This window comes from Entelurus aequoreus, linkage group LG08 (assembly GCF_033978785.1).
Source record: "Entelurus aequoreus isolate RoL-2023_Sb linkage group LG08, RoL_Eaeq_v1.1, whole genome shotgun sequence".
NCBI lineage: Eukaryota > Metazoa > Chordata > Actinopteri > Syngnathiformes > Syngnathidae > Entelurus > Entelurus aequoreus.
This window is the reverse complement of record NC_084738.1, coordinates 27,069,691-27,092,871: the sequence shown is the minus strand read 5'-3', so window position 1 is coordinate 27,092,871 and position 23,181 is coordinate 27,069,691. Positions and strand designations below refer to the sequence as shown.

At 39.6% G+C, this 23,181-nt stretch overlaps 1 protein-coding gene across 1 annotated transcript; it reads right to left on the bottom strand.

Moving 5' to 3' along the window:
• Nucleotides 1-1,207: 1,207 nt before the first annotated feature.
• Nucleotides 1,208-7,240, bottom strand: LOC133655040 (bone morphogenetic protein 2-like). Its single transcript, XM_062054941.1, has 5 exons — nt 6,934-7,240; nt 6,617-6,756; nt 2,199-2,315; nt 1,936-2,116; nt 1,208-1,865 (listed from the first exon to the last, which is right to left on the bottom strand). The coding sequence occupies exons 1-5, from the start codon at nt 7,238-7,240 to the stop codon at nt 1,474-1,476; spliced, it is 1,137 nt and encodes a 378-aa protein (XP_061910925.1). The 3' UTR covers nt 1,208-1,473.
• Nucleotides 7,241-23,181: the final 15,941 nt, after the last annotated feature.

The following is a 23,181-nucleotide window of genomic DNA, read 5'->3' as shown; positions in this document are numbered from 1 at the left end:
GCTTTGTGGACTTTGAGATGGCATTCGACCGTGTCCCTCGGGAAGTCCTGTGGGGAGTGCTCAGAGAGTATGGGGTATCGGACTGTCTGATTGTGGCGGTCCGCTCCCTGTATGATCAGTGTCAGAGCTTGGTCCGCATTGCCGGCAGTAAGTCGGACACATTTCCAGTGAGGGTTGGACTCCGCCAAGGCTGCCCTTTGTCACCGATTTTGTTCATAACTTTTATGGACAGAATTTCTAGGCGCAGTCAATGCGTTGAGGGGATCCGGTTTGGTGGCTGCAGGATTAGGTCTCTGCTTTTTGCAGATGATGTGGTCCTGATGGCTTCATCTGGCCAGGATCTTCAGCTCTCACTGGATCGGTTCGCAGCTGAGTATGAAGCGACTGGGATGAGAATCAGCACCTCCAAGTCAGAGTCCATGGTTCTCGCCCGGAAAAGGGTGGAGTGCCATCTCCGGGTTGCGGAGGAGACCCTGCCCCAAGTGGAGGAGTTCAAGTAACTCAGAGTCTTGTTCACGAGTGAGGGAAGAGTGGATCGTGAGATCAACAGGCGGATCGGTGCAGCGTCTTCAGTAATGCGGACGCTGTATCGATTCGTTGTGGTGAAGAAGGAGCTGAGCCGAAAGGCAAAGCTCTCAATTTACCGGTCGATCTACGTTCCCATCCTCACCTATGGTCATGAGCTTTGGGTTATGACCAAAAGGACAAAATCACGGGTACAAGCGGCCGAAATGAGTTTCCTCCGCCGGGTGGCGGGGCTCTCCCTTAGAGATAGGGTGAGAAGCTCTGCCATCCGGGGGTGGGGGACTCAAAGTAAAGCCGCTGCTCCTCCACATCGAGAGGACCCAGATGAGGTGGTTCGGGCATCTGGTCAGGATGCCACCCGAACGCCTCCCTAGAGTGGTGTTTAGGGCACGTCCGACCGGTAGGAGGCCACAGGGAAGACCCAGGACACGTTGGGAAGACTACGTCTCCCGGCTGGCCTGGGAACGCCTCAGGATCCCCCGCGAAGAGCTGGACGAAGTGGCTGGGGAGAGGGAAGTCTGGGCATCCCTGCTTAGGCTGCTGCCCCCGCGACCCGACCTCGGATAAGCGGAAGAAGATGGATGGCTGCTTTTAGTTTCATTGCTTTACTCCACAAGTTCACATTGATGCTATTGTGCATCATGTCTGATCAAGTACTGTACAATATGCACACTAATAGTTATAAAAATACATCTCATTCACATTGGTTGTAAAACAACTGCTTTATGCAAGAGGTCAGGGTGAGGTAAAAAAAAAAAGGATGTCACTGCACTTAAAGGATCACAGCACTTACAGAATAATGGCTCCTACGCTGCTCACTGCCTCTAGGGGGCATATGTGCATGATGTCTAGGCATAAACTGTTGACTTAACTAAATGTGAATGAGAAATATGTTGTTTTGTTTCTCAAAATGATGACATTTTCAAACATCTCCCCACCGTCTCATTGTCAGTGACAGCCACAGCTCAATGCCACCATGTCGTCGTACTGCTTCAGTACAACGTTCTCCTCGTCGTCAAAATACAACAAACTGATGGACTGAAGTCTGTCGGGCACGCAGCACGGAGCGTCCACCTCGTCCGCGGACAGCTTCAGGGCGTGCATGATGGAGCGCACCGTGGCGTGGTTGGTGGCTCGGAGGTTACCCCCCAGCGGGAAGGGACAGGAGCCCTTGCAGTGGTAAGCGTTGTATCCCCGTGGGGAGATGATCCACCCTGACCAGCCGATCTCCTCAAAGTCCACGAAGAGGGGGACACGCTGGCAGTACTGGGAACGGCTGCTGTGGGGTAAAAAAGATGGGGCTCCACGTCGCCTCCTGGTGGGGTGGCCAGTAGCAGATGCTGTGAGATAGCATAGGGTGAATGACACCATGATCAAACGTCTTTAACACAGTTTTTTTCCCCATCATACCAAGGTATGACTGATTTGATGCTCCTGTCCTCCCATCATCAGAGAATATAACCAAGAAGGCGTTTGTGTCTGTTGCCTGTTTCCATGGAGAAACCACCGTTTCCATCCAGATCCCAGATGGAAGCATGGTCACCACCAGGATGCCGTTGTTCTCCTGGCTGTTGTGGATCCACTTGGACACCTAAAAAAAACAACAAATCAAACCAGGTAATTTTATGGGATTAGTCAACTGATGTTATTTGGATTTAATGAGTGAAGCCGACCGTTTGCGTGACGTTGAAGACTTCCCATCCTTGCGTGTAAAGAGGAACCAGTCTGGAGGTGATGAGGTTCCCTCGCCAAGGCTTCACTCGGCTATCCAGAACCTCATAAAGATCCACCTGGATGGGAGCAAGACACTTACACATTAAACATAATGTATACAATCGTCCCTTGTTTATCTCTGTTAATTGGTTCCGGACATGACCGTGATAAATTACTTCCCGCCAAGTAGAATTATTTTTATCATATATTTCATTGCTACAGCATAAAGCAATGTTTTTCAACCACTGTGCCGCGGCACACTAGTGTGCCGTGAGATACAGTCTGGTATGCCGTGGGAGATGATCTAATTTCACCTATTTGGGTTACAAATATTTTTTTCAAACCAGTAATTATAGTCTGCAAATTATGTGTTGTTGTTGAGTGTCGGTGCTGTCCAGAGCTCGGCAGAGTAACCGTGTAATACTCTTCCATATCAGTAGGTGGCAGCCGGTAGCTAAGTGCTTTGTAGATGTCGGAAACAGCGGGAGGCAGCGTGCAGGAAAAAAGGTGTCTAATGCTTAAACCAAAAATAAACAAAAGGTGAGTGCCCCTAAGAAAAGGCAAACTAAAACTGAACTGCTTTGAGTACCTTGAAGGTAGAAAAGCACTATACAAGTATAACCCATTTATCATTTATTTATTTATTTAACTGTCTACAAAGTAAACAAAAACAGAATGCTGGACGACAGCAAAGACTTACTGTGGAGCAAAGACAGCGTCCACAATGTACATCCGAACATGACACGACAATCAACAATGTATCCACAAAGAAGGATAAAAACAACTGAAATATTCTTGATTGCTAAAACAAAGTAGATGCGGGAAATATCGCTCAAAGGAAGACATGAAACTGCTACAGGAAAATACCAAAAAAAAAGAGAAAAAGCCACCAAAATAGGAGCGCAAGGCAATAACTAAAACACTCCACCCAGGAAAACAGCAAAAAACTCCAAATAAGTCACGGAGTGATGTGACAGGTCATGACAGTACACCTACTTTGAGACAAGAGCTATATTGATGCATGGTTGTTTATGGTTTAAACTCCTATCTAACAATTGCGACAACGACTTTTTACTGTCAATTGAGTTTCGTTTTTTAATGATTTCTGCTGGTGGTGTGCCTCTGGATTTTTTCAATGCAAAAAATGATTATTGGTTCAAAAAAGGTTGACAAACACTGGCATAAAGAACCTGTTTACCCTCTAAACATGTTTTTAACATTAAGGCAGCCTTTTATAACACCCTCTAGTCACATTTACACTATTTTAATCCAATATGCTTCTCAAACTTTTTTTAAGCAAGATCCACCATAATAGCCAAATACAGAGTAGTAGGCATAAGTATTCATTGAAAACAAGACAGAGGTTTTATTTAACAAGTATATTTAATATTTTGGCCACTAACATTACATACAGTTTGAACAGTAACAAGGTGTTTGAATATAGGAAAATAAAACACTGTACTTTAATCAAGTGACTATTTGGCATACCATTAGATGGAGACCGCATACCACACAGTTTGAGAATCATTGCAATAGAGTAATGCTTCCGCAGGCTGGGCCAATCAGTGGCCATAATACTGAACAGCACACTCTGATTTTGTTGGGTTTCCCTAAGTGGCCACTACCACTGTACTGCAGTGCTGATATTTTTAGGTTTGTTAACCCTTTCAATGCTTAGAAATACTTAATTTAGGACCAAAAAAATGTAGATTGTTCTTTAAAACAAAGAAAAAAAATCTGTGATGTGGTGAAGCCACAATATTTGAAGCTGCATCTGGCGAGGGATGACTGTAACTTGAAATGCATGGTCGTAGACGACCACAATGTAGCCCAGAGGGCATCCTCCCTTTTGGGAAAGTGCAAATGAACTTCGATTTATGAACCTAATGAGTTTTTGAGCAGGGTTTGTAAAAAAAAATTGTATATTAAAGCTAATATATGCAAACATGAATAATGAGTTCAAGCTTTGACGAAAGTACATATTTAATATAAGGTGCTATACAGTATGCATATCAAACAAGGGGGTAAAGGATTAACTTTCTATTTAATAACAAAGCTAAAACAACAACTACCTGAATTGTCCTCATTTTCAGCCGCCGTGCAGACACACGCACACACACTGTCACTAGTCCTGTGGTGCACTCACAGTTTGGAATCCCAAAACTCTTTAAAGTACCAGTAGAGTGGAGCAACAGGTTGATAGTATATGCTTATTTGTGTTTCATTGTATCAATTAAACCACATCCAATTGTATTTACAATCCACAAAGTATGTGAAAGTAACTTGAATAATCTGCTCCGAATATCTTCGGCAATTTCCATCGATTCTACATCACAGTAGCAACACTTCTGCACTCTGACCATGTTATCAGATTAGTCATACTGGAAATATGCAAAAAATGGAAATAAATGTGGTGTTTATCATTCACAATCCTTATGTAAGTCATGAACACATACATTTGTCTTTTTTTATGCATTTGAAATCTTAAATAAATAGCTAACAATTAAGTCAACAGATTGAGGGTCCTCTGTTGCTCTCATTATACTCTCTCTAAAAGCATCCAGAAACCGCCAAAAATATTCCATTTACATGTCGTGACCTGAAAATGAACCAAATATCAGCGATATTGTTAATGTAAATACCAATGCAGATGGACTATTTTAGTGACGCATCGATAGCCATGGAACGACATACCCCGAGATGGTGAAAAAAGACACAAAAAGACGTAGTTGCGGCAACGTTTTGTTATCCCTTCATGGGGATTGTGATTGATTCTTCATCTAAACGGAATTATGTGAGCGTTCTGTCAGTCAACATCCGAGCAAGAGTGGAAATATTACAGTAACTGTTTGTTTTGTTTTGATTTGTTATGGTTAGTTTGTATGTTTACCACCTAGCAATGCTGCAGATGCCAGTGTCACAATAAAGCTGCATTCGGGTACTAGCAAGCTTCTAAAACTTTTTGCTCATCTTGTTTGTGTTGGGGCTCAAATATCTAAGGTTCTGTATCATATTTTTTCCAAAAGTAATCGTTGTTGGTCTGCTTGATTAGCATGTTTTTGATGGGGAAGATATCTGCGGTTCCTATCGCTACGTCACAGATCACGTGACTGTCTTCCTCATTAACTCCCAAAATGGCTCGAGGATCTCCGTGAGATTGATACTATTTTGATCATATCTATTTGTTCGTCTTTTGGTGTCATAAATCAGATATATATGATAATAGCTTCTAGGGTTGTACGGTACACCAGTATTAGTAGTACTGCGATACTAATGTATCATATTCGGTACCATAGTGCCTCTGAAAAGTACCGGTACGCCACCCAATTGGTGGATCTACACCTAACATCCACTGTAATGATACCAAGTACAGGAGCGTATCTAGTCGATATTACTATCATTACATTGACATTTTTTGGCATCACATTTTCTTAAATTTTTTTAAAATGTATATTATGTTTAGAAACTCAGGAAATATGTCCCATGGACACATGAGGACTTTGAATATGACCAATGTAAGATCCTGTAACGACTTGGTATCGGATTGATACCCAAATTTGTGGTACCATCCAAAACTAATGTAAAGTATCAAACAACAGAAGAATACATTATTATTACATTTGAACAGAAGTGTAGATAGAAAATGTTAAAAGAGAAAGTAAGCAGATATTAACAGTAAATGAACAATGAACACTTGTCCTTAATGATGTTGACAAAATAATAGAATGATAAATGACACAGTATGTTACTGTATATGTCAGCAGACTAATTAGGAGCCTTTGTTTGTTTACTTACTACTAAAAGAAAAGTTGTCCTCTATGTTCACTATTATATTTAAGGACAAACTTTCAATAAGAAACATATGTTTAATGTACCGTAAGAGTTTTTGTTAAAATAAAGCCAATAATGCAATTTTTTGTGGTCCCCTTTATTTAGAAAAGTACCAAATAGTACCGAAAAGTATCAAAATAATTTTTGTACCAGTACCGGTACAAAACTATTGGTATCGGGACAACACTATATCGTTTCAATATAGAGGGAATTTGTTTTTCCACTCTCCTGGTACTTAAATGTTAATATACTTGTTGCTATTATTATGAGGAATAAAAAATAAAACCCCTTTAATTTGTTGGTTAATCTTCTTTGCATGCAGCAGAAGGGAACATGAAGGGGGTAGGGGCAGTGTCGACAATGCTGTGGTTAATTCCTGAATGTTCATCCCTTGTCCATTGCTGTCTTTGGACTCATATTGAACTAGCAAAACCGGAAAAAAATTGTAGTTTGATGTTTTGCATTTTGTTCCCTCACCGTACTGTACGTCCTTATACCAAACCTCAGTGTGTTTAGTGCAAAATAATAATGAAAAAACATATTTGACCTTATAGAAATGGGGCCTGTATGACTTTCCAAGGAAAAACTTCTGTTTCCTTCTGAACCAACGGAACTCAGCTTTTATCATCCTCTCCTCTCTTCTGAATGACGTCAGGTTGAAAAAGTGAAACCTCTCACCAGAACGACCTGAAACACAAAGCACATGCTTAGAAAACAAGTAAACTTAATAAGGTATTTATTGTGCTTTATTAATTATGATTAGACGTAATGACGCACACGCGCCTTGGAAGCTTATGGGCTTTCTTGTCGTGCGTAATTACGCATGTGGAAACCAATTACGCGCCACAATGCAAACATAGTCACCTTTATCTTCGAAACTCCGCACTACGTTTCCTTCTAGAATCTCCTTCTGGCTTTTGGACGTCCCGTCTGCGTCGGACACGGCGTCAAAAAGATCCAACATAAACTGAGGCGCCTTCTTGTGCGGTGCCACGGCCGCGCCCCGGAGGAGATCCTTCAAGTGGAACAAGGTGCTGAGCTTCTCCGTCAACTTCTTGGTGTGGTCCATGTTCAATCCCCTCCGCGTCGCCACCGGGCCTGCCGGCAGCACCGTGACGCACGTCAGCTGGAGGACCACGACGAGCCAGACGCGCAGAGCCTCTCCTGACATATTGGCGCGCAGGGGCAGACTGCGCGCGTCACCCGGGGGGTTGTGCGTGATAAGGAGACCTCCTGGCCGTGATGAGTGTGCAGCTAACATCACATTGATTAGGCACTGATTGATGATGCACGGAGGACCGGCCAAAAACCACTCAATGACAAATAAAAGGTGACAATTACTCGAAAGTCAGCCCAAGTGAGCGTTAATAAAACAAACAAACCATTGAATTAACAACCATTTACCCCTGAAGTGTATTGAAGTTATATTAAAAGCAGTTAACAAAATATAAACTGTTATTAGTATCATTACATTTTTACAGAATAATGTGTTTTTATTTTAGAAGTGAGTAGCGTATGTAATAAATAACAATGTCCATTCATCCAGTCAAGGCAGGTTGCCACCCCAAACTAAACCTCGGTGTAGAGCAGACCTGGGCATTCTGCGGCCCGCGGGCCGCATCCGGCCCTTTGTGCGTCCCTGTCCGGCCCGCGTGAGGCCAATTATAAATTACAAAATAAATTTTAAAAAGTATCTATGTCGAGTGTGCAATACAACGGTGCTGCTTTTGTTTTGAAAATCGTTATTTGTATTACTTCCGTGTGGACGTATGCGTGTGCGTGATTGTGAGTGAATGTGAACAGCTGCAATCATTAATTACAAAATAAAGTTGAAAAAACATCTATGTCGTGCGCGCAATACAACTGTGCTGCTTTTATTTTGAAAATTATTATTCATGGGCGTGTGTCAGTGTGTAACCTGCGAGTGAAGGTGCACATGCAGCGACAAGTGATGCACGGTTTACACCCGAGAAAAGTTGATGAAGAATGGCGTGTTTCCAACAAGACGTGGACTGCCAAGCAACGTTCCCTCTAAGGTGCGTGCCTGCGCAATTGCGCACTGCTCAAGCGTCCGCTGCGCGCAGCAAGTATATGCCGCGCACCAAATCAAATCCCATCTGAATTCTAAACAAAATAAACATATTTATTCTATGTAATTTTGCAATGCAACTTTGAGTGACAGTGACAACAAGCGGCCCTAACGGTGTTTGTCAACACCGTTCAATTGAACACCGTTCAATTATTGTAACGTCTATCGAGATGCTTCGAGGCCAGGAATTATATCGATCACTTTATTGAGCAAAACTGTTTATATTCGGCCATAACCACACCAAAAACATAAGTAAAACACTTCTATCTCGAAAAACTAGTCATTTTCTGCCGTACAAACCAGGCCAAAACCAACTTGTCATCTGTCACCAACACGCATAGCACTAAACCACTGGTGCGTTTATGGCCACGCAAAAAGTCGGACAACTCAAACATCACACAAAGTTACACTATGACTCCTCAGTCATACGTGTGCTTATTTTACTGTCATTTATTATTAATGTTAATTTATTTATATTAGTCATGGAATGCTGTTACATACACTATGTTGAAGTATTACTATTATTATTAATTATTATTATTATTTATCTTACGGTATATATCAAAAATAATATTGAGCAAAATTTAATTGAAATATTGTCGATGTGGCCCTCCAGCAGTGCTCGGGTTGCTCATGCGGCCCCCGGTAAAAATTAATTGCCCACCCTGGTGTAGAGCATGGGTGTCAAACTAATTTTAGATCGAGGGCCACATGGAGAAAATCTACTACCAAGTGGGCCGGACTGGTAAAATCACAGCACGATAACTTAAAGGCCTACTGAAATTACATTTTTTTTAATTTAAACGGGCATAGCAGATCCATTCTATGTGTCATACTTTATCATTTCGCGATATTGCCATATTTTCGCTGAAAGGATTTAGTAGAGAACATCGACGATAAAGTTCGCAACTTTTGGTCGCTGATAAAAAAAAAGCCTTGCCTGTACCGGAAGTAGCGTGACGTCGCAGGTTGAAAGGCTCCTCACATTTCCCCATTGTTTACACTTTGCAGTCTTCATTGTTCATTAAACAAATTGCAAAAGATTCACCAACACAGATGTCCAGAATACTGTGGAATTTTGCGATGAAAACAGAGCTGTTTGTATTGTGATACAATGTGTCCCAATACTTCCGGTTCAACGATTGACGTCACGGGCAAACGTCATCATACCTAGACGTTTTCAAGCGGAAGTTTCCCGGGAAATTTAAAATTGCACTTTATAAGTTAACCCGGCCGTATTGGCATGTGTTGCAATGTTAAGATTTCATCATTGATATATAAACTATCAGACTGCGTGGTCGGTAGTAGTGGGTTTCAGTAAGCCTTTAAAAATAAAGACAACTTCAGATTGTTTTCTTTGTTTATACATAGAAAAAGCACATTCTGAAAATGTACAAATTATAGTGTTGTTGTTGTTTTTTTTACACTTACATGTTGCAGTTAAATGTATTCTATCTTTATTTGTTGTTATTTATACTTTCTGAACAAATGATGTGATAATGTTCATCAATCAACTCATTGGTGTTAATTTTCAATCTATCAAGATAAGAAAATAATATCAAAATCAAATTACATGATGTTATTTATGTAGTTTGCTCATTTTCCTCAACTGGTGCACTAACATCTTGTGGTTATTTTTATTATTTTAACATATGTAACATCATCTACAAAGATACAAATAATTGCTATTGTGACATCTAGTGGACACATGTAGAACAGCAGTTTCTTTCATTCAAAAATGTAATGTTAATTTTTATGCTTAGCAAACTCATCCCGCGGGCCGGATAAAAACTGTTCGCGGGCCTGATCCGGCCCTCGGGCCGTACGTTAGACCCCCCTGGTGTAGAGTATAATGATTAACTTTCATAGTGTGATTATTATTATCGGAAGGTTGCTTGTTACTGGGGTTCAATCCCCACCTTCTACCATCCTAGTCACGTCCGTTGTGTCCTTGGGCAAGACACTTCAACCTTGCTCCTGATGGCTGCTGGTTAGCGCCTTGCATGGCAGCTCCCGCCATCAGTGTGTGAATGTGTGTGTGAATGGGTGAATGTGGGAATACTGTCAAAGCGCTTTGAGTACCTTGAAGGTAGAAAAGCGCTATACAAGTATAACCCATTTATCATTATCATTTATAGATTATATCTATATTCAAAATAATATAAATGTCATTTAACATTTTTTTTAATAAAATGTAATGTATACATATAATGTATAATATACATTTAAATATAGAAAACTGTGTATTATAATTGTATTTAAAAACAAATTATATATTAAGTATATTTTACATATATTTTCTAAAATGTTCATTAAAAATTGAAATAAAACGAGTTCTATATGTACAGTAAAATAGTATGCCATTAATATAAATTACATTTTGCATATACTATATAACATATATAATCTAATACACTATACAATATATATATATATATATATATATATATATATATATATATATATATATATATATATATATATATATATATATATATATATATATATATATATATCAGTGACGTATGGTGAGGTTCATGGCTGGTGAGGCACCGACTTCATCACAGTCAGATTTACAAACATATGAACCCTAAAGAGTATCTTATTCACCATTTGATTGGCAGCAGTTAACGGGTTATGTTTAAAAGCTCATACCAGCATTCTTCCCTGCTTGGCACTCAGCATCAAGGGTTGGTATTGGGGATAAAATCAACAAAAATTATTCCCGGGCGCGGCGCCGCTGCTGCTCACTGCTCCCCTCACCTCCCAGGGGGTGAACAAGGGGATGGGTCAAATGCAGAGGGCAACCTTCACCACACCTAGTGTGTGTGTGACAATCATTGGTACTTTAACTTAACTTTAACTTTACACTTACAAACTGTAGCACACAAAAAAGCACATTTAATTAAAAAAAACATTATTCTGGTGTTACCTTTATGTAATATATTGGGTTGGAGGTGTCACGCCAAATCCCCCCCCATTTACTTCCGTGGTCATGTTTCCTCTTACGTCATTGACAGCGATCGATAGCACTTCGGCTTTGACTGCCCGTCGCTGGAAGGATACTTCGTCTTTGACAGCTGCTGGAATCTGAAGAAATCATTATTGTTTTTTTTTTTGTACAGGCGCGAAACAGGACAGTTGCGTGCCGGTTAAGGACCCCCGGCAACTTTGTGACTTTATTGGACGCAGCCCCGGAAGTAAATAGGGGGGGGGGGGGGGGGGGCGGGGGGGGGGTTGTAGGGGGGAAGACATTTGGCGTGACAGAGGCAATAACCAGGCGAGATGATGAAGTACGTCTCTTTACTGTAGACTTCAGAACAGACTCAACACACTTGACGTCAGGTGCGCAACACCACGTAAATCGTTGGCCAACCAAAAAGTAACCCCAGTACGCTATAGCCAACATTAACCAGGAGATGGCAACAAACAAACATAGATCACTCTATTACATTCCTCCCCTTTTAGAAATGTACAAGTTACTCAAAATAAATAAACAACCCAACCAAAAAATGCAGCAGCTCAATAAGAAGCCAAAAAGTGCAAAAACAATAATGTTCGTGTTGGAGGAGTTGTGAATGAATGATATATGAAATCCGTGCTGCAGTCTGCAGGTGTACCTAATGTTGTGGCCCTGTCATTCACAACTCCTCCAACACAAACATTATTGTTTTTGCACTTTTTGGCTTCTTATTAAATAACTTTTTTAAATAGATTCAATCTTGCACGTGGAAAGTTTAAGTGTGCGCTTTAGTTGATATAACACTACGGCGGGGGTTGCATTCTCTACCACCAGGAGGCGGGATTACTGCGAGCCTCACACAGTGCGTCTTCGCAGCAGTTTTCTGATTGCTCAGCACAAGAAATACGTTACACACATACAGTTGTTGACAAAATACACTGTACATTATAAACCTCAGCTAACTAAACTATGGAAATGTATAATATAGTTCATATAGCAATACGGTGTCACTGCACAGCAGGCCAACAGTTAGCCGAGTCCGCAATCCATGTGAGGCTCAACGCAGTGACGTGCCTCACCGTCTCTTCTCAGTATTTGAACGGCAAATGTGAAAACTCAGCGATTTTGAATAAAAATAATATAAAACTGGTGAAGTTAAATGGAAAATAACTTTTTAGTATAATCACTGGATACATATAACAATTTAATAATTTTTTTTTCTTTTTACATTTTTTTTCTTTCCATGATGGCAGGTGAGGCAGGGCCTCACCTGCCATCATGGAAAGAAAAAAATGGTGACTGCACGTCACTGATTGATATATATATATATATATATATATATATATATATATATATATATATATATATATATATATATATATATATATATATATATACACACACTACCGTTCAAAAGTTTGGGGTCACTTTGAAATGTCCTTATTTTTGAAGGAAAAGCACTGTACTTTTCAATGAAGATAACTTTAAACTAGTCTTAACTTAAAAGAAATCCACTCTATACATTGCTAATGTGGTAAATGACTATTCTAGCTGCAAATGTCTGGTTTTTGGTGCAATATCTACATAGGTGTATAGAGGCCCATTTCCAGCAACTATCACTCCAGTGTTCTAATGGTACAATGTGTTTGCTCATTGGCTCAGAAGGCTAATTGATAAATAGAAAACCCTTGTGCAATCATGTTCACACATCTGAAAACAGTTTAGCTCGTTACAGAAGCTACAAAACTGACCTTCCTTTGAGCAGATTGAGTTTCTGGAGCATCACATTTGTGGGGTCAATTAAACGCTCAAAATGGCCAGAAAAAGAGAACTTTCTTCTGAAACTTGACAGTCTATTCTTGTTCTTAGAAATGAAGGCTATTCCACAAAATTGTTTGGGTGACCCCAAACTTTTGAACGGTAGTGTGTATATATATATATATATATATATATATATATATATATATATATATATATATATATATATATATATATATATATATATATATATATATATATATATATATATATATATATATAAAACAAATCAAAATTATATACAAAATATGGAAATATTGTTTTCTACAATTACTATAAATATACATTTACAGTGTAATTGTTTAAATAAATGAAGAAGAAATGAAAATGAAAATAATTCAAGTACACTTTTAATAAATAACCTGCATTGTACATTTAAAACAATATTATTTAGAAGACAAGTCAAATACAATAATTCATCTTTGAAATACAAAAATTAGAATGAGAATAAAAAACAAAAAAAATCCTATCTTAGTTTATCTAGTCGCGGCAGATTGTCACCGCGCACTATTCAAATTTAAAAATTAAACATACGGGACACAAAGAAATATTGGATAAATAAAGATGAAATAAAAGCTACACATGAAATAAAATATGGAATTGAATGTACAGATAAAAAAAATTAAATGTACTGTACATATTAAAACATATACACAAGAAACATGTTCAGTGTTTTTAAATGTATAGGCTTCCTAGCCTTAACCCAGGGGTCTGCAACCCAAAATGTTAAAAGAGCCATATTGGACCAAAAATTGATATAAAAAATCTGTCTGGAGCCGCAAAAAATTAAAAGCCTTATATAAGTGTTATAATGAAGGCAACACATGATGTAAGTGTATATATTAGCTATATTATCCTACTATCAAAGGCTGACGGGAATATTTGTTGACAGAAATGTTGTATTTTTATTTTTATTCCACACATTTTTGCAACATTATTAGTAAAATGGAAGCTTCTCACAGGATGAGATCACTTCTGGAAATTACTGGCTCAGAATGGCCAAAACTATAGATGTGTGTGTCCAAGTCAAAGGAAACAGCAGGCCGTCTTATTCTAATGGATTTATTGCAATCTTTGCGAGCTGTGGTCTGGAACAACATGGTAACGTTTGCTGTGGTCTGGAACAACATGGTACACAAACAACTATCAAAAATGCAGCCAATATTACATACAGATAATGTGTCATGAGACATGCAACTATCAATGAAATACACAGAGGACATAAGCAAAGGAAATTAAATGACCACAAATGTATCTACAAACGAGGCACAATGATTCAATATGTACATACAGCTAGCCTAAATAGCATGTTAGCATCGATTAGCTTGCAGTCATGCACTGACCAAATATGCCTGTTAAGCACTCCAGCATATCATTAGAGTAAACAAAGCTCACCCTTGTGCGATTTACGCACAGCATAACATGTTTGGTGGACAAAATGAGACAAAGAAGGAGAGGCACAAAACACAGCTTTCTGTGGCAACATCGGAGAAAGTTGTACATGTAAACAAACTACGATGAGTTCAAGGATCGCTGAAATTAGTAGGACAAAACGGTGCTTGCCAAATACTCTCATCAGTGAAGCATGTATAACATAAACATTGTGATTTCTAACAAGAAGGAAGGTGTGTATCATCTTTGTTCTCCTACACAAAATATATTAAAACAAAAAATATATATTTTACTTCATCTTTTTTCATTTTCACACATCTCTGAAAGAGGTCCAGGGAGCCACTCGGGCGGCGTTAAAGAGCCTGCGGCTCTAGAGCCGCGGGTTGCTGACCCCCGCCTTAACCACTGAAAAGCGGTGTGGGTTTTTGTATCGCCAGTGATCAGGTCAATGCAAACGTCCGACCAAAGATGAGAGAGGAGACTTTGACTGTTGTAATCGCTGGCAAATTTCACTTTAAAACACACCCTCACTGAATAAAACTGTTACCAAGTTTGAGTAAATGAAGTACAGTCGTGGTCAAGAGTTCACACACACTTGTAAAGAACATAATGTCATGGCTGTGTTGAGTTTCCAATAATTTCTACAACTCTTTTTTTTTTTTTGATAGAGTGATTGGAGCACATACTTGTTGGTCACAAAAAACATTCATGAAGTTCGGTTCTTTTTTGAATTTATTATGGGTCTACTGAAAATGTGACCAAATCTGCTGGAACACCAACACATTTAGCTGAACTGCACCAATTTTGTCAAAAGGAGTGGTCAAGAATTCAACCAGAAGCTTGCCAGAAGCTTGTGGATGGCTACCAAAAGCGCATTATTGCAGTGAAACTTGCCAAGGGACATGTAACCAAATATTAACATTTCTGTATGTATACTTTTGACCCAGCAGATTTGGTCACATTTTCAGTAGACCCATAATAAATTCATAAAAGAACCAAACTACATGAATGTTTTTGTGACCAACAAGTTGAAGTATGTGCTCCAATCACTCTATGACAAAAAAATAAGAGTTGTAGAAATTATTGGAAACTCAAGACAGCCACGACATTATGTTCTTTACAAGTGTATGTCAACTTTTGACCACGACTGTATGTGCAATCACGTAAAACAAAGAAAACATATTCCTGTATGACACTCCGGCAATAAATAATAAAATAAAACCCAAATTCAAAAATGTGACTCAACTGATTAAATAAATAAAATGTATCATTTGACAACACTAGAAATAGCATACCTGCATCCAAACAGGATCATTAAAAAGAGGTAAAAACTGGCATTCATTTTGATATTGCACAATAGCAAGTAAAAGGTTATCATGACTTGGCATAACTACTCATTGTATTTTTACAACAACGCTTCGGGAGTTGTATTTTACACCGGGGTTGTCAACGGTTGAAGCAAAGTAAAGTTTCTCCATCATCATTTCTTTTTAACCCTCGCCATCAGTCTGTTATCAGTGTGAAGCCAGTTGCAAGAAAGCAAACGAAGAGCAGGAGCCATGACGCACATGACGCGCATTGTTAACGTGCCCCGAACATGGACACACACAAGCGTGCGCACACACACACACACACACACACACACACACACACACACACACACACACACACACACACACACACACACACACACACACACACACACACACACACACACACACACACACACACACACACACACACACACACACACAATGCTGGTCATCTTGTCCCCAATGACCCTCTTCCTCTCTGCTCCTCCCAGGTTTGTTTGGACAGTGACGGAACATGACGTCATGACCACCCCATTAGGATTATTCCAAGATGATCTACAATCAATCAGATGGCCTAGCAGGTATGAATTCTCAAGATCCTTATTTGATCAATAACTTTGTCTTGGGTCTATTGTCATTCTGATTACAGAGGAATGATGATCCCTTCACCTGGGGCCGCCCATTACTCATGTAATCATTCTCCTTGCTGTCAGATAACACACAGGATACATTCTATAGTCAGATACAGTGTCAACAAGGCACCTAAAAGGCCAATGATGACTGGATTTGATGAAAGACAAAGTCAAGACCACGATACACTTTGTGTTTGTCATGTGGATGATCAAACACCTGACGGGTGTCTGGCTTCACCAGCTGCATCCTTACTTTACCCGATGCACAAGCATGTCCATAAATGTTTACAATGACCATGTGCTGACCACAGATACACTTGAAAAGGAAGCCCTGTGACGTTTCTCCTGTATGCAGTATATACACACACACACACACAGTACTAAGACATGCTGCGTGGCGACTGTCTTGAATCAATCACCTAATTAAGTCGAATATAAGACTGAATCGTGATATATTTTGAATATCAGTCAAACCATACTTCATATTTTATATCATATTAACTGCTTCTTTGATCACCAAACCGCAAAGTTCTCTTGTTATAGTTGACCCATTTTAACTTTTTAAAGGCCTACTGAAACCCACTACTACCGACCACACAGTCTGATAGTTTATATATCAATGATGAAATCTTAACATTGCAACACATGCCAATACGGCCGGGTTAACTTATAAAGTGCAATTTAAAATTTCCCGCTAAACTTCCGGTTGGAAACGTCTATGTATGACGACGTATGCGCGTGACGTCACGACGGAAACGGAAGTATTCGTACCCAATGTGTCACCATACAAACTGCTCTGTTTTCATCGAACAATTCCACAGTATTCTGGACATCTGTGTTGGTGAATCTTTTGCAATTTGTTTAATGGACAATGGAGACTGCAAATAAGAAAGTTGTAGGTGCGATCGGTGTATTAGCGGCAGGCTACAGCAACACAATCAGGAGGTTGTGTTGTGTTTGAGTTGGATAGAAGACGCACTACCGTGAGTACAGCTTTGGCTTCCAAACATTTGATCGCTTGCCCGTACGTGCGTGTCGCTATGTGCATGTCACGTACGTAACTTTGGGGAAATATATGTTTCTTGCCGACTCTGATGTCGTCGAAAGCTACAACGCCCGCCGCCGCCACTTCGTAGTTAGCTTCAATTGTTAAGCTTTGCCAAGCTGGAAATTATTAACCGTGTATTTACATGTTCATGGTTTAATAGTATTGTTGATCTTCTGTCTATCCTTCCAGTCAGGGTTTTTTCAAATGTTGTTTCTATCTGCATTTGAGCCTGATGCTATCACGTTAGCTCTGTAGCTAAAGAGCTTCACCGATGTATTGTCGTGGAGATAAAAGTCACTGTGAATGTCCATTTCGCATTCTCGACTCTCATTTTCAAGAGGATATAGTATCCGAGGTGATTTAAAATACAAATCCGTGATCCACAATAGAAAAAGGACAAAGTGTGGAATCCAATGAACCCTTGTACCTAAGTTACGGTCAGAGCGAAAAAAGATACACCCTGTACTACACTCTAGTCCTTCACTCTAACGTTCCTCATCCACAAATCTTTCATCCTCGCTCAAATTAATGGGGTAATCGTCGCTTTCTCGGTCCGAATCTCTCTCGCTCCATTGTAAACAACGGGGAAATGTGAGGAATCCTTCCTCCTGTGACGTCACGCTACTTCCGGTATAGGCAAGGCTTTTTTATAAGCGACCAAAAGTTGCAAACTTTATCGTCGTTGTTCTATACTAAATCCTTTCAGCAAAAATATGGCAATATCGCGAAATGATCAAGTATGACACATAGAATGGATCTGCTATCCCCGTTTGAATAAAAAAAAATCATTTCAGTAGGCCTTTAAGTGAAGCTGTTAATTGGATGGACTGTTATCCTATCAATAGAAAAGAGTATACTGTGAATAATAGAGAGAGATCATCGCTTATACATTGTAATGCAGGGGTTCCTCAAGGATCAATCTTGGGGCAAATGTTATTTTGTATGTACATTAATAATCCTCCCGGAGTCTGCAAGGAAGTTGACATTCAGTCATACATTGACGATGCACTTCTAAAGTGCTCTCTTCAGCTCTCAAACACTGGCTCAATATACACTATATTGCCAAAAGTATTTGGCCACCCATCCAAATGATCAAAATCGGGTGTCCTAATCACTTGGCCCGGCCACAGGTGCATAGGATCAAGCACTTAGGCATGGAGACTGTTTCTACAAACATTTGTGAAAGAATGGGCCGCTCTCAGGAGCTCAGTGATTTCCAGCGTGGAACTGTCATAGATGCCAACTGTGCAATAAATCCAGTCTTGAAATTTCCTCGCTCCTAAATATTTCAAAATCAACTGTCGGATTTATTATAAGAAAATGGAAGAGTTTGGGAACAACAGCAACTCAGCCACGAAGTGGTAGGCCACGTAAACTGACAGAGAGGGGTCAGCGGATGCTGAAGCGCATAGTGCAAAGAGGTCGCCGACTTTCTGCACAGTCAGTTGCTACAGAGCTACAAACTTCATGTGACCTTCCAATTAGCCCACATACAGTACGCAGAGAGCTTCATGGAATGGGTTTCCATGGCAGAGCAGCTGCATCTAAGCCATACATCACCAAGTCCAATGCAAAGCGTCTGATGCAGTGGTGTAAAGCACGTCGCCACTGGACTTTAGAGCAGTGGAGACGCGTTCTCTGGAGTGATGAATCACCCTTTTCCATCAGACAATCTGATGGACGAGTCTGGGTTTGGAGGTTTCCAGGAGAACGGTACATTTCGGACTGCATTGTGCCGAGTGTGAAATTTGGTGGAGGAGGAATTATGGTGTGGGGTGGTTTTTCCAGGAGTTGGGCTTGGCCCCTTAGTTCTGGTGAAAGGAATTTTGAATGCTCCAGGATACCAAAACATTGTGGACAATTCCATGCTCCCAAGCTTGTGGGAACAGTTTGGAGCGGGCCCCTTCCTCTTCCAACATGACTGTACACCAGTGCACAAAGCAAGGTCCATAAAGACATGGGTGACAGAGTCTGGTGTGGATGAACTTGACTGGCCTGCACAGAGTCCTGACCTGAACCCGATAGAACACCTTTGGGATGAATTAGAACGGAGACTGAGAGCCAGGCCTTCTTGACCAAGATCAGTGTGTGACCGCACCAATGCGCTTTTGGAAGAATGGTGGGAAATTCCTATAAACACACTCCGCAACCTTGTGGACAGCCTACTCAGAAGAGTTGAAGGTGTAATAGCTGCAAAAGGTGGACCGGCATCATATTGGACCCCATGAGTTAGGAATGGGATGGCACTTCAAGTTCATATGTGAGTCAAGGCAGGTGGCCAAATACTTTTGGCAATATAGTGTATCTTGCCTCATTAAACAGGCAAAAAACGATAGGCATGAAACATTTCTCGATCTAATGTATTATTCAGAGGGGAATAACTAAAGGTAGTCAATGAGGTTAAACACTAGGTGTGTCCTCAAATTCAAAACGCTCTCCTTCAAAGGTCATATTAAAATGTCTAAAATTTTAAAATAGAATCTACACAATTTACCGTAAATAAGGAGACATTTGACAGAAAAAGACAATATAGGTATTTTCTAATCAAACACCTTAGCACTCCAGTAATTTTAATTAAAAATATTATAATCTGAGTGTTTGGTTTTGTGATAATGTGCTATATAATTTAGCATTTTTTTGTAATATACATTTTTATGCAATCCTTGCACTTTAGCACTTTTCCATTTGCCTTATGCTCTTTAATTACAATAGTCACCTAATTCCTGATCTAGCGTAAGATGAGGTAATGCAGCAAACTACTGTGCTGTGAGTTTCCATCTTTTTGTTATATCTGAGTATGTGTTTTATTGTACAGTTTATGATGTCTGATACGGATATCGTCTGATTTTTATGTACATGTTTCGTTGTGCAGTACCATCAACCTCGACAGATGAAAATGAGCCTGTGGCTACAATCTGCTGCCTACACTTACTGTACTTTTTTGTATTTCAATGTACATTGTCCCATGAAACAAATACAGATTCATAAAGCATGGGTGTCCTAACCTTTCCCACCGAGTACCGCATACTCAAAAATGTATACAATTTGTAAAATAAAGATGCAACCCATAGGTTAATATACAGTATGCTAATATATCAGAACAAAACCTCCACACCTTAGCTCAGGGGTATTCAAATACATTTTTTTTTTTTTGTCATAAAGAAATACAATCATGTGTGCTTACGGACTGTATCCCTGCAGACTGTATTGATCTATATTGATATATAATGTAGGAACCAGAAATATTAATAACAGAAAGAAACAACAAGGGAGTTTTTTGGGTTGGTGCACTAATTGTAAGTGTACCTTGTGTTTTTTATGTTGATTTAATAAAAAATAAAAAATAAACTTTAAAAAAAAAATAATTATTTATTTTTTTAATTTCTTGTGCGGCCCTGTACCAATCGATCCACGGACCGGTACCGGGCCGTGGCCCGGTGGTTGGGGACCACTGGTCTACATGAAGTAAAAGAGAGGACCTAAAATTGAACCTTGAGGAACACCGCTAGTATAACTAAAGAAGTTGAACAAATGACAAGTTGCATAGTTGTTAGTTACGTAAGTCAAAACTACAAGAAAAAATGTTAACTGCCTAAAAGGAGTGCCTTGAGTTGTGTAAATAACAAGTTTGCTAGCAAGGTTACAATGTCAATGCAAGGATCTGCCAATGTGTGTTCCAACAGAAACCAGAATTTTAGGATTTGGCTGCAAAACTGTTTTTTCTCCCAAGTTTTGAACTGAAGTAAGGAATTATGTAATTTCCGGCCCGGATTTGGCCCCCGTACAGCCAGTTGAATACCCCTGCCTTATCTTTTGTCTAAGGGGACAGTAAGTGTACTCTAAAATAATGTACAGTATCTGTCAGGTTGACACAAGCAAAGCTGGAACTTGTGACCCCAGGATGCAGAGACAACGGGCCCAACACAAATGTATCTAACGAGAGCAAGTGCAGCTAGGAGAAATTATGTAGCTAGGAAGTGCACAAAAAAGGTCAAAACTTGTTTGACTAAGTATCGGTAGGTAGCAGGTGTGTCCTGATTGCCAATCAGGTCCAGGTGAGGGAGGCAGCGCTCAAGCCAGAGATGAAATGGCAGGAAATGAAAGCACACAGGAAATAGAAACAAGAGTACTGGAACAAAAATAAACACCACGTCCAAAACAGTCATGGAGGGACAATATGTCAGAAATTAATTTGTTTTATTTTTCACAAAATGCAGACAGCCGAATAGTAAAAAAACTAAGTGTGGACTAAAAATGGCCCCTGTAGTGCACTTTGTACACGCCTGGCAAAAAATAAGGACATGATTGGGCAGCTTTTGTGACTTATTATAGGACGAAACTCAAATATTCTCAAACAATATATGAATATGTTTGTTAGTTTTATATTCTTCTAATTTTACCATAGCTTGGATTCCAATAAAAGCATATACAATATACTTAGAGTGCTTTTACCGCAATCCTCAAACATTAAAATAACCAAAGACACGGCAAGGCCTTAAAATAACAGCAAATTGCATGCAAAAATTCCAAAAAAATATTTAAAAACTAATCAGAGCCACCGCCTTATGTGAATGTAGCTTCTTTTGCTTTAGATCTGTGCTGCATCATATCATATTTTGTCTCGTAGTGTAGCCCAATAAATAAGCTATATGTAAATGTGACTGAACTAATCAGATTCAGACACTAGGTGGGCATGTTGACTTGTATATTGCTATACAGCTCATGTTTTAATAGAACCATAATTCATTTCCAAACAGGTGAGTCATTATCTGAGGGCCACCGAAACCAAACTATTTGTATTTTTCTGCATTGTCAACATATTTTGATTGATTGATTGATTGAGACTTTTATTAGTAGATTGCACAGTACAGTACATATTCCGTACAATTGACCACTAAATGGTAACACCCGAATACGTTTTTCAACTTGTTTAAGTCGGGGTCCACGTTAATCAATTCATGGTATAAATATATACTATCAGCATAATTTGAGCAAATACACTGAAAGGCAATGATGTCATGACGTCATCAGAAGATCATAGCACTCATATTAGGGTTACAAAAATACAAATACAACCTTGCAACAAACAGTCTTGTCTCCAGACATGTTCATTTTTTCAAAGTTGCCATTGATTTTGTTCATCCAGTCAGTCAGCCAAATAGCAGCTGGCTTCACATCTGACAAGTGTGTGCCCGTGTTAATGACTTCACCTCGCGTTAAATACCTGTACCCAGGCAATTAGGCACACATGGAAGACATTTTGCCACAAGTGCTGGCGGCTGCATGCGATCTGTGAGTGAATAATGAAGAGGAAGACAATCACAATAAAAAGTGGAACCACATGACATGCAAGGCTTTCAATGTGACATCCCTTGGCAATCACTCTGTTTGTAAATATTCCTAAAAACTTGAATTTAGCCCTTTACGCGCCTTAATCCATTTTTGTTAATCTGATTAAAAATGTAATGCAATCGACCCATCTGCAGGGGAGGTGCGAGATAGAACATTTCGTATGCCGTACTTGCAAACGTTAATATGCACTTTTAAAATTGCATGGGCAGTTCATAAAGGTTTTGGTTCAAGCATGGGATTTAATTCTAGGGGTGTTCTGATCCAAAATCAGAAAAAAAGTAATCGAATGATAACGGCTTGCATCTGAAATCTAAATGTCCACGATAAGCACACAAGGTTGGTCTTTTCTTGTATTTTAGTGAAGTCATTTACAAAAGGTAAACATAGTAGGCTACATGTGGGGGCACATGTGACCCCCTAAGAACATGCTTTTTCAGTATCCTGCAGTATTGTGCTTCAAACCCCACTTCAAAAATCTACAAACATGCTCATTGTAGCCATCCTTT

Excerpts from the sequence above, each read along its gene's own strand:
- LOC133655040 (XM_062054941.1), bottom strand. The coding sequence starts at position 7,240 with ATGTCAGGAGAGGCTCTGCGCGTCTGGCTCGTCGTGGTCCTCCAGCTG. Across the intron at positions 2,117-2,198 it reads TCTTCAACGTCACGCAAACG|GTGTCCAAGTGGATCCACAA; the intron begins GTCGGCTTCACT and ends TGTTTTTTTTAG. Across the intron at positions 1,866-1,935 it reads ATCAAATCAGTCATACCTTG|CATCTGCTACTGGCCACCCC; the intron begins GTATGATGGGGA and ends GCTATCTCACAG.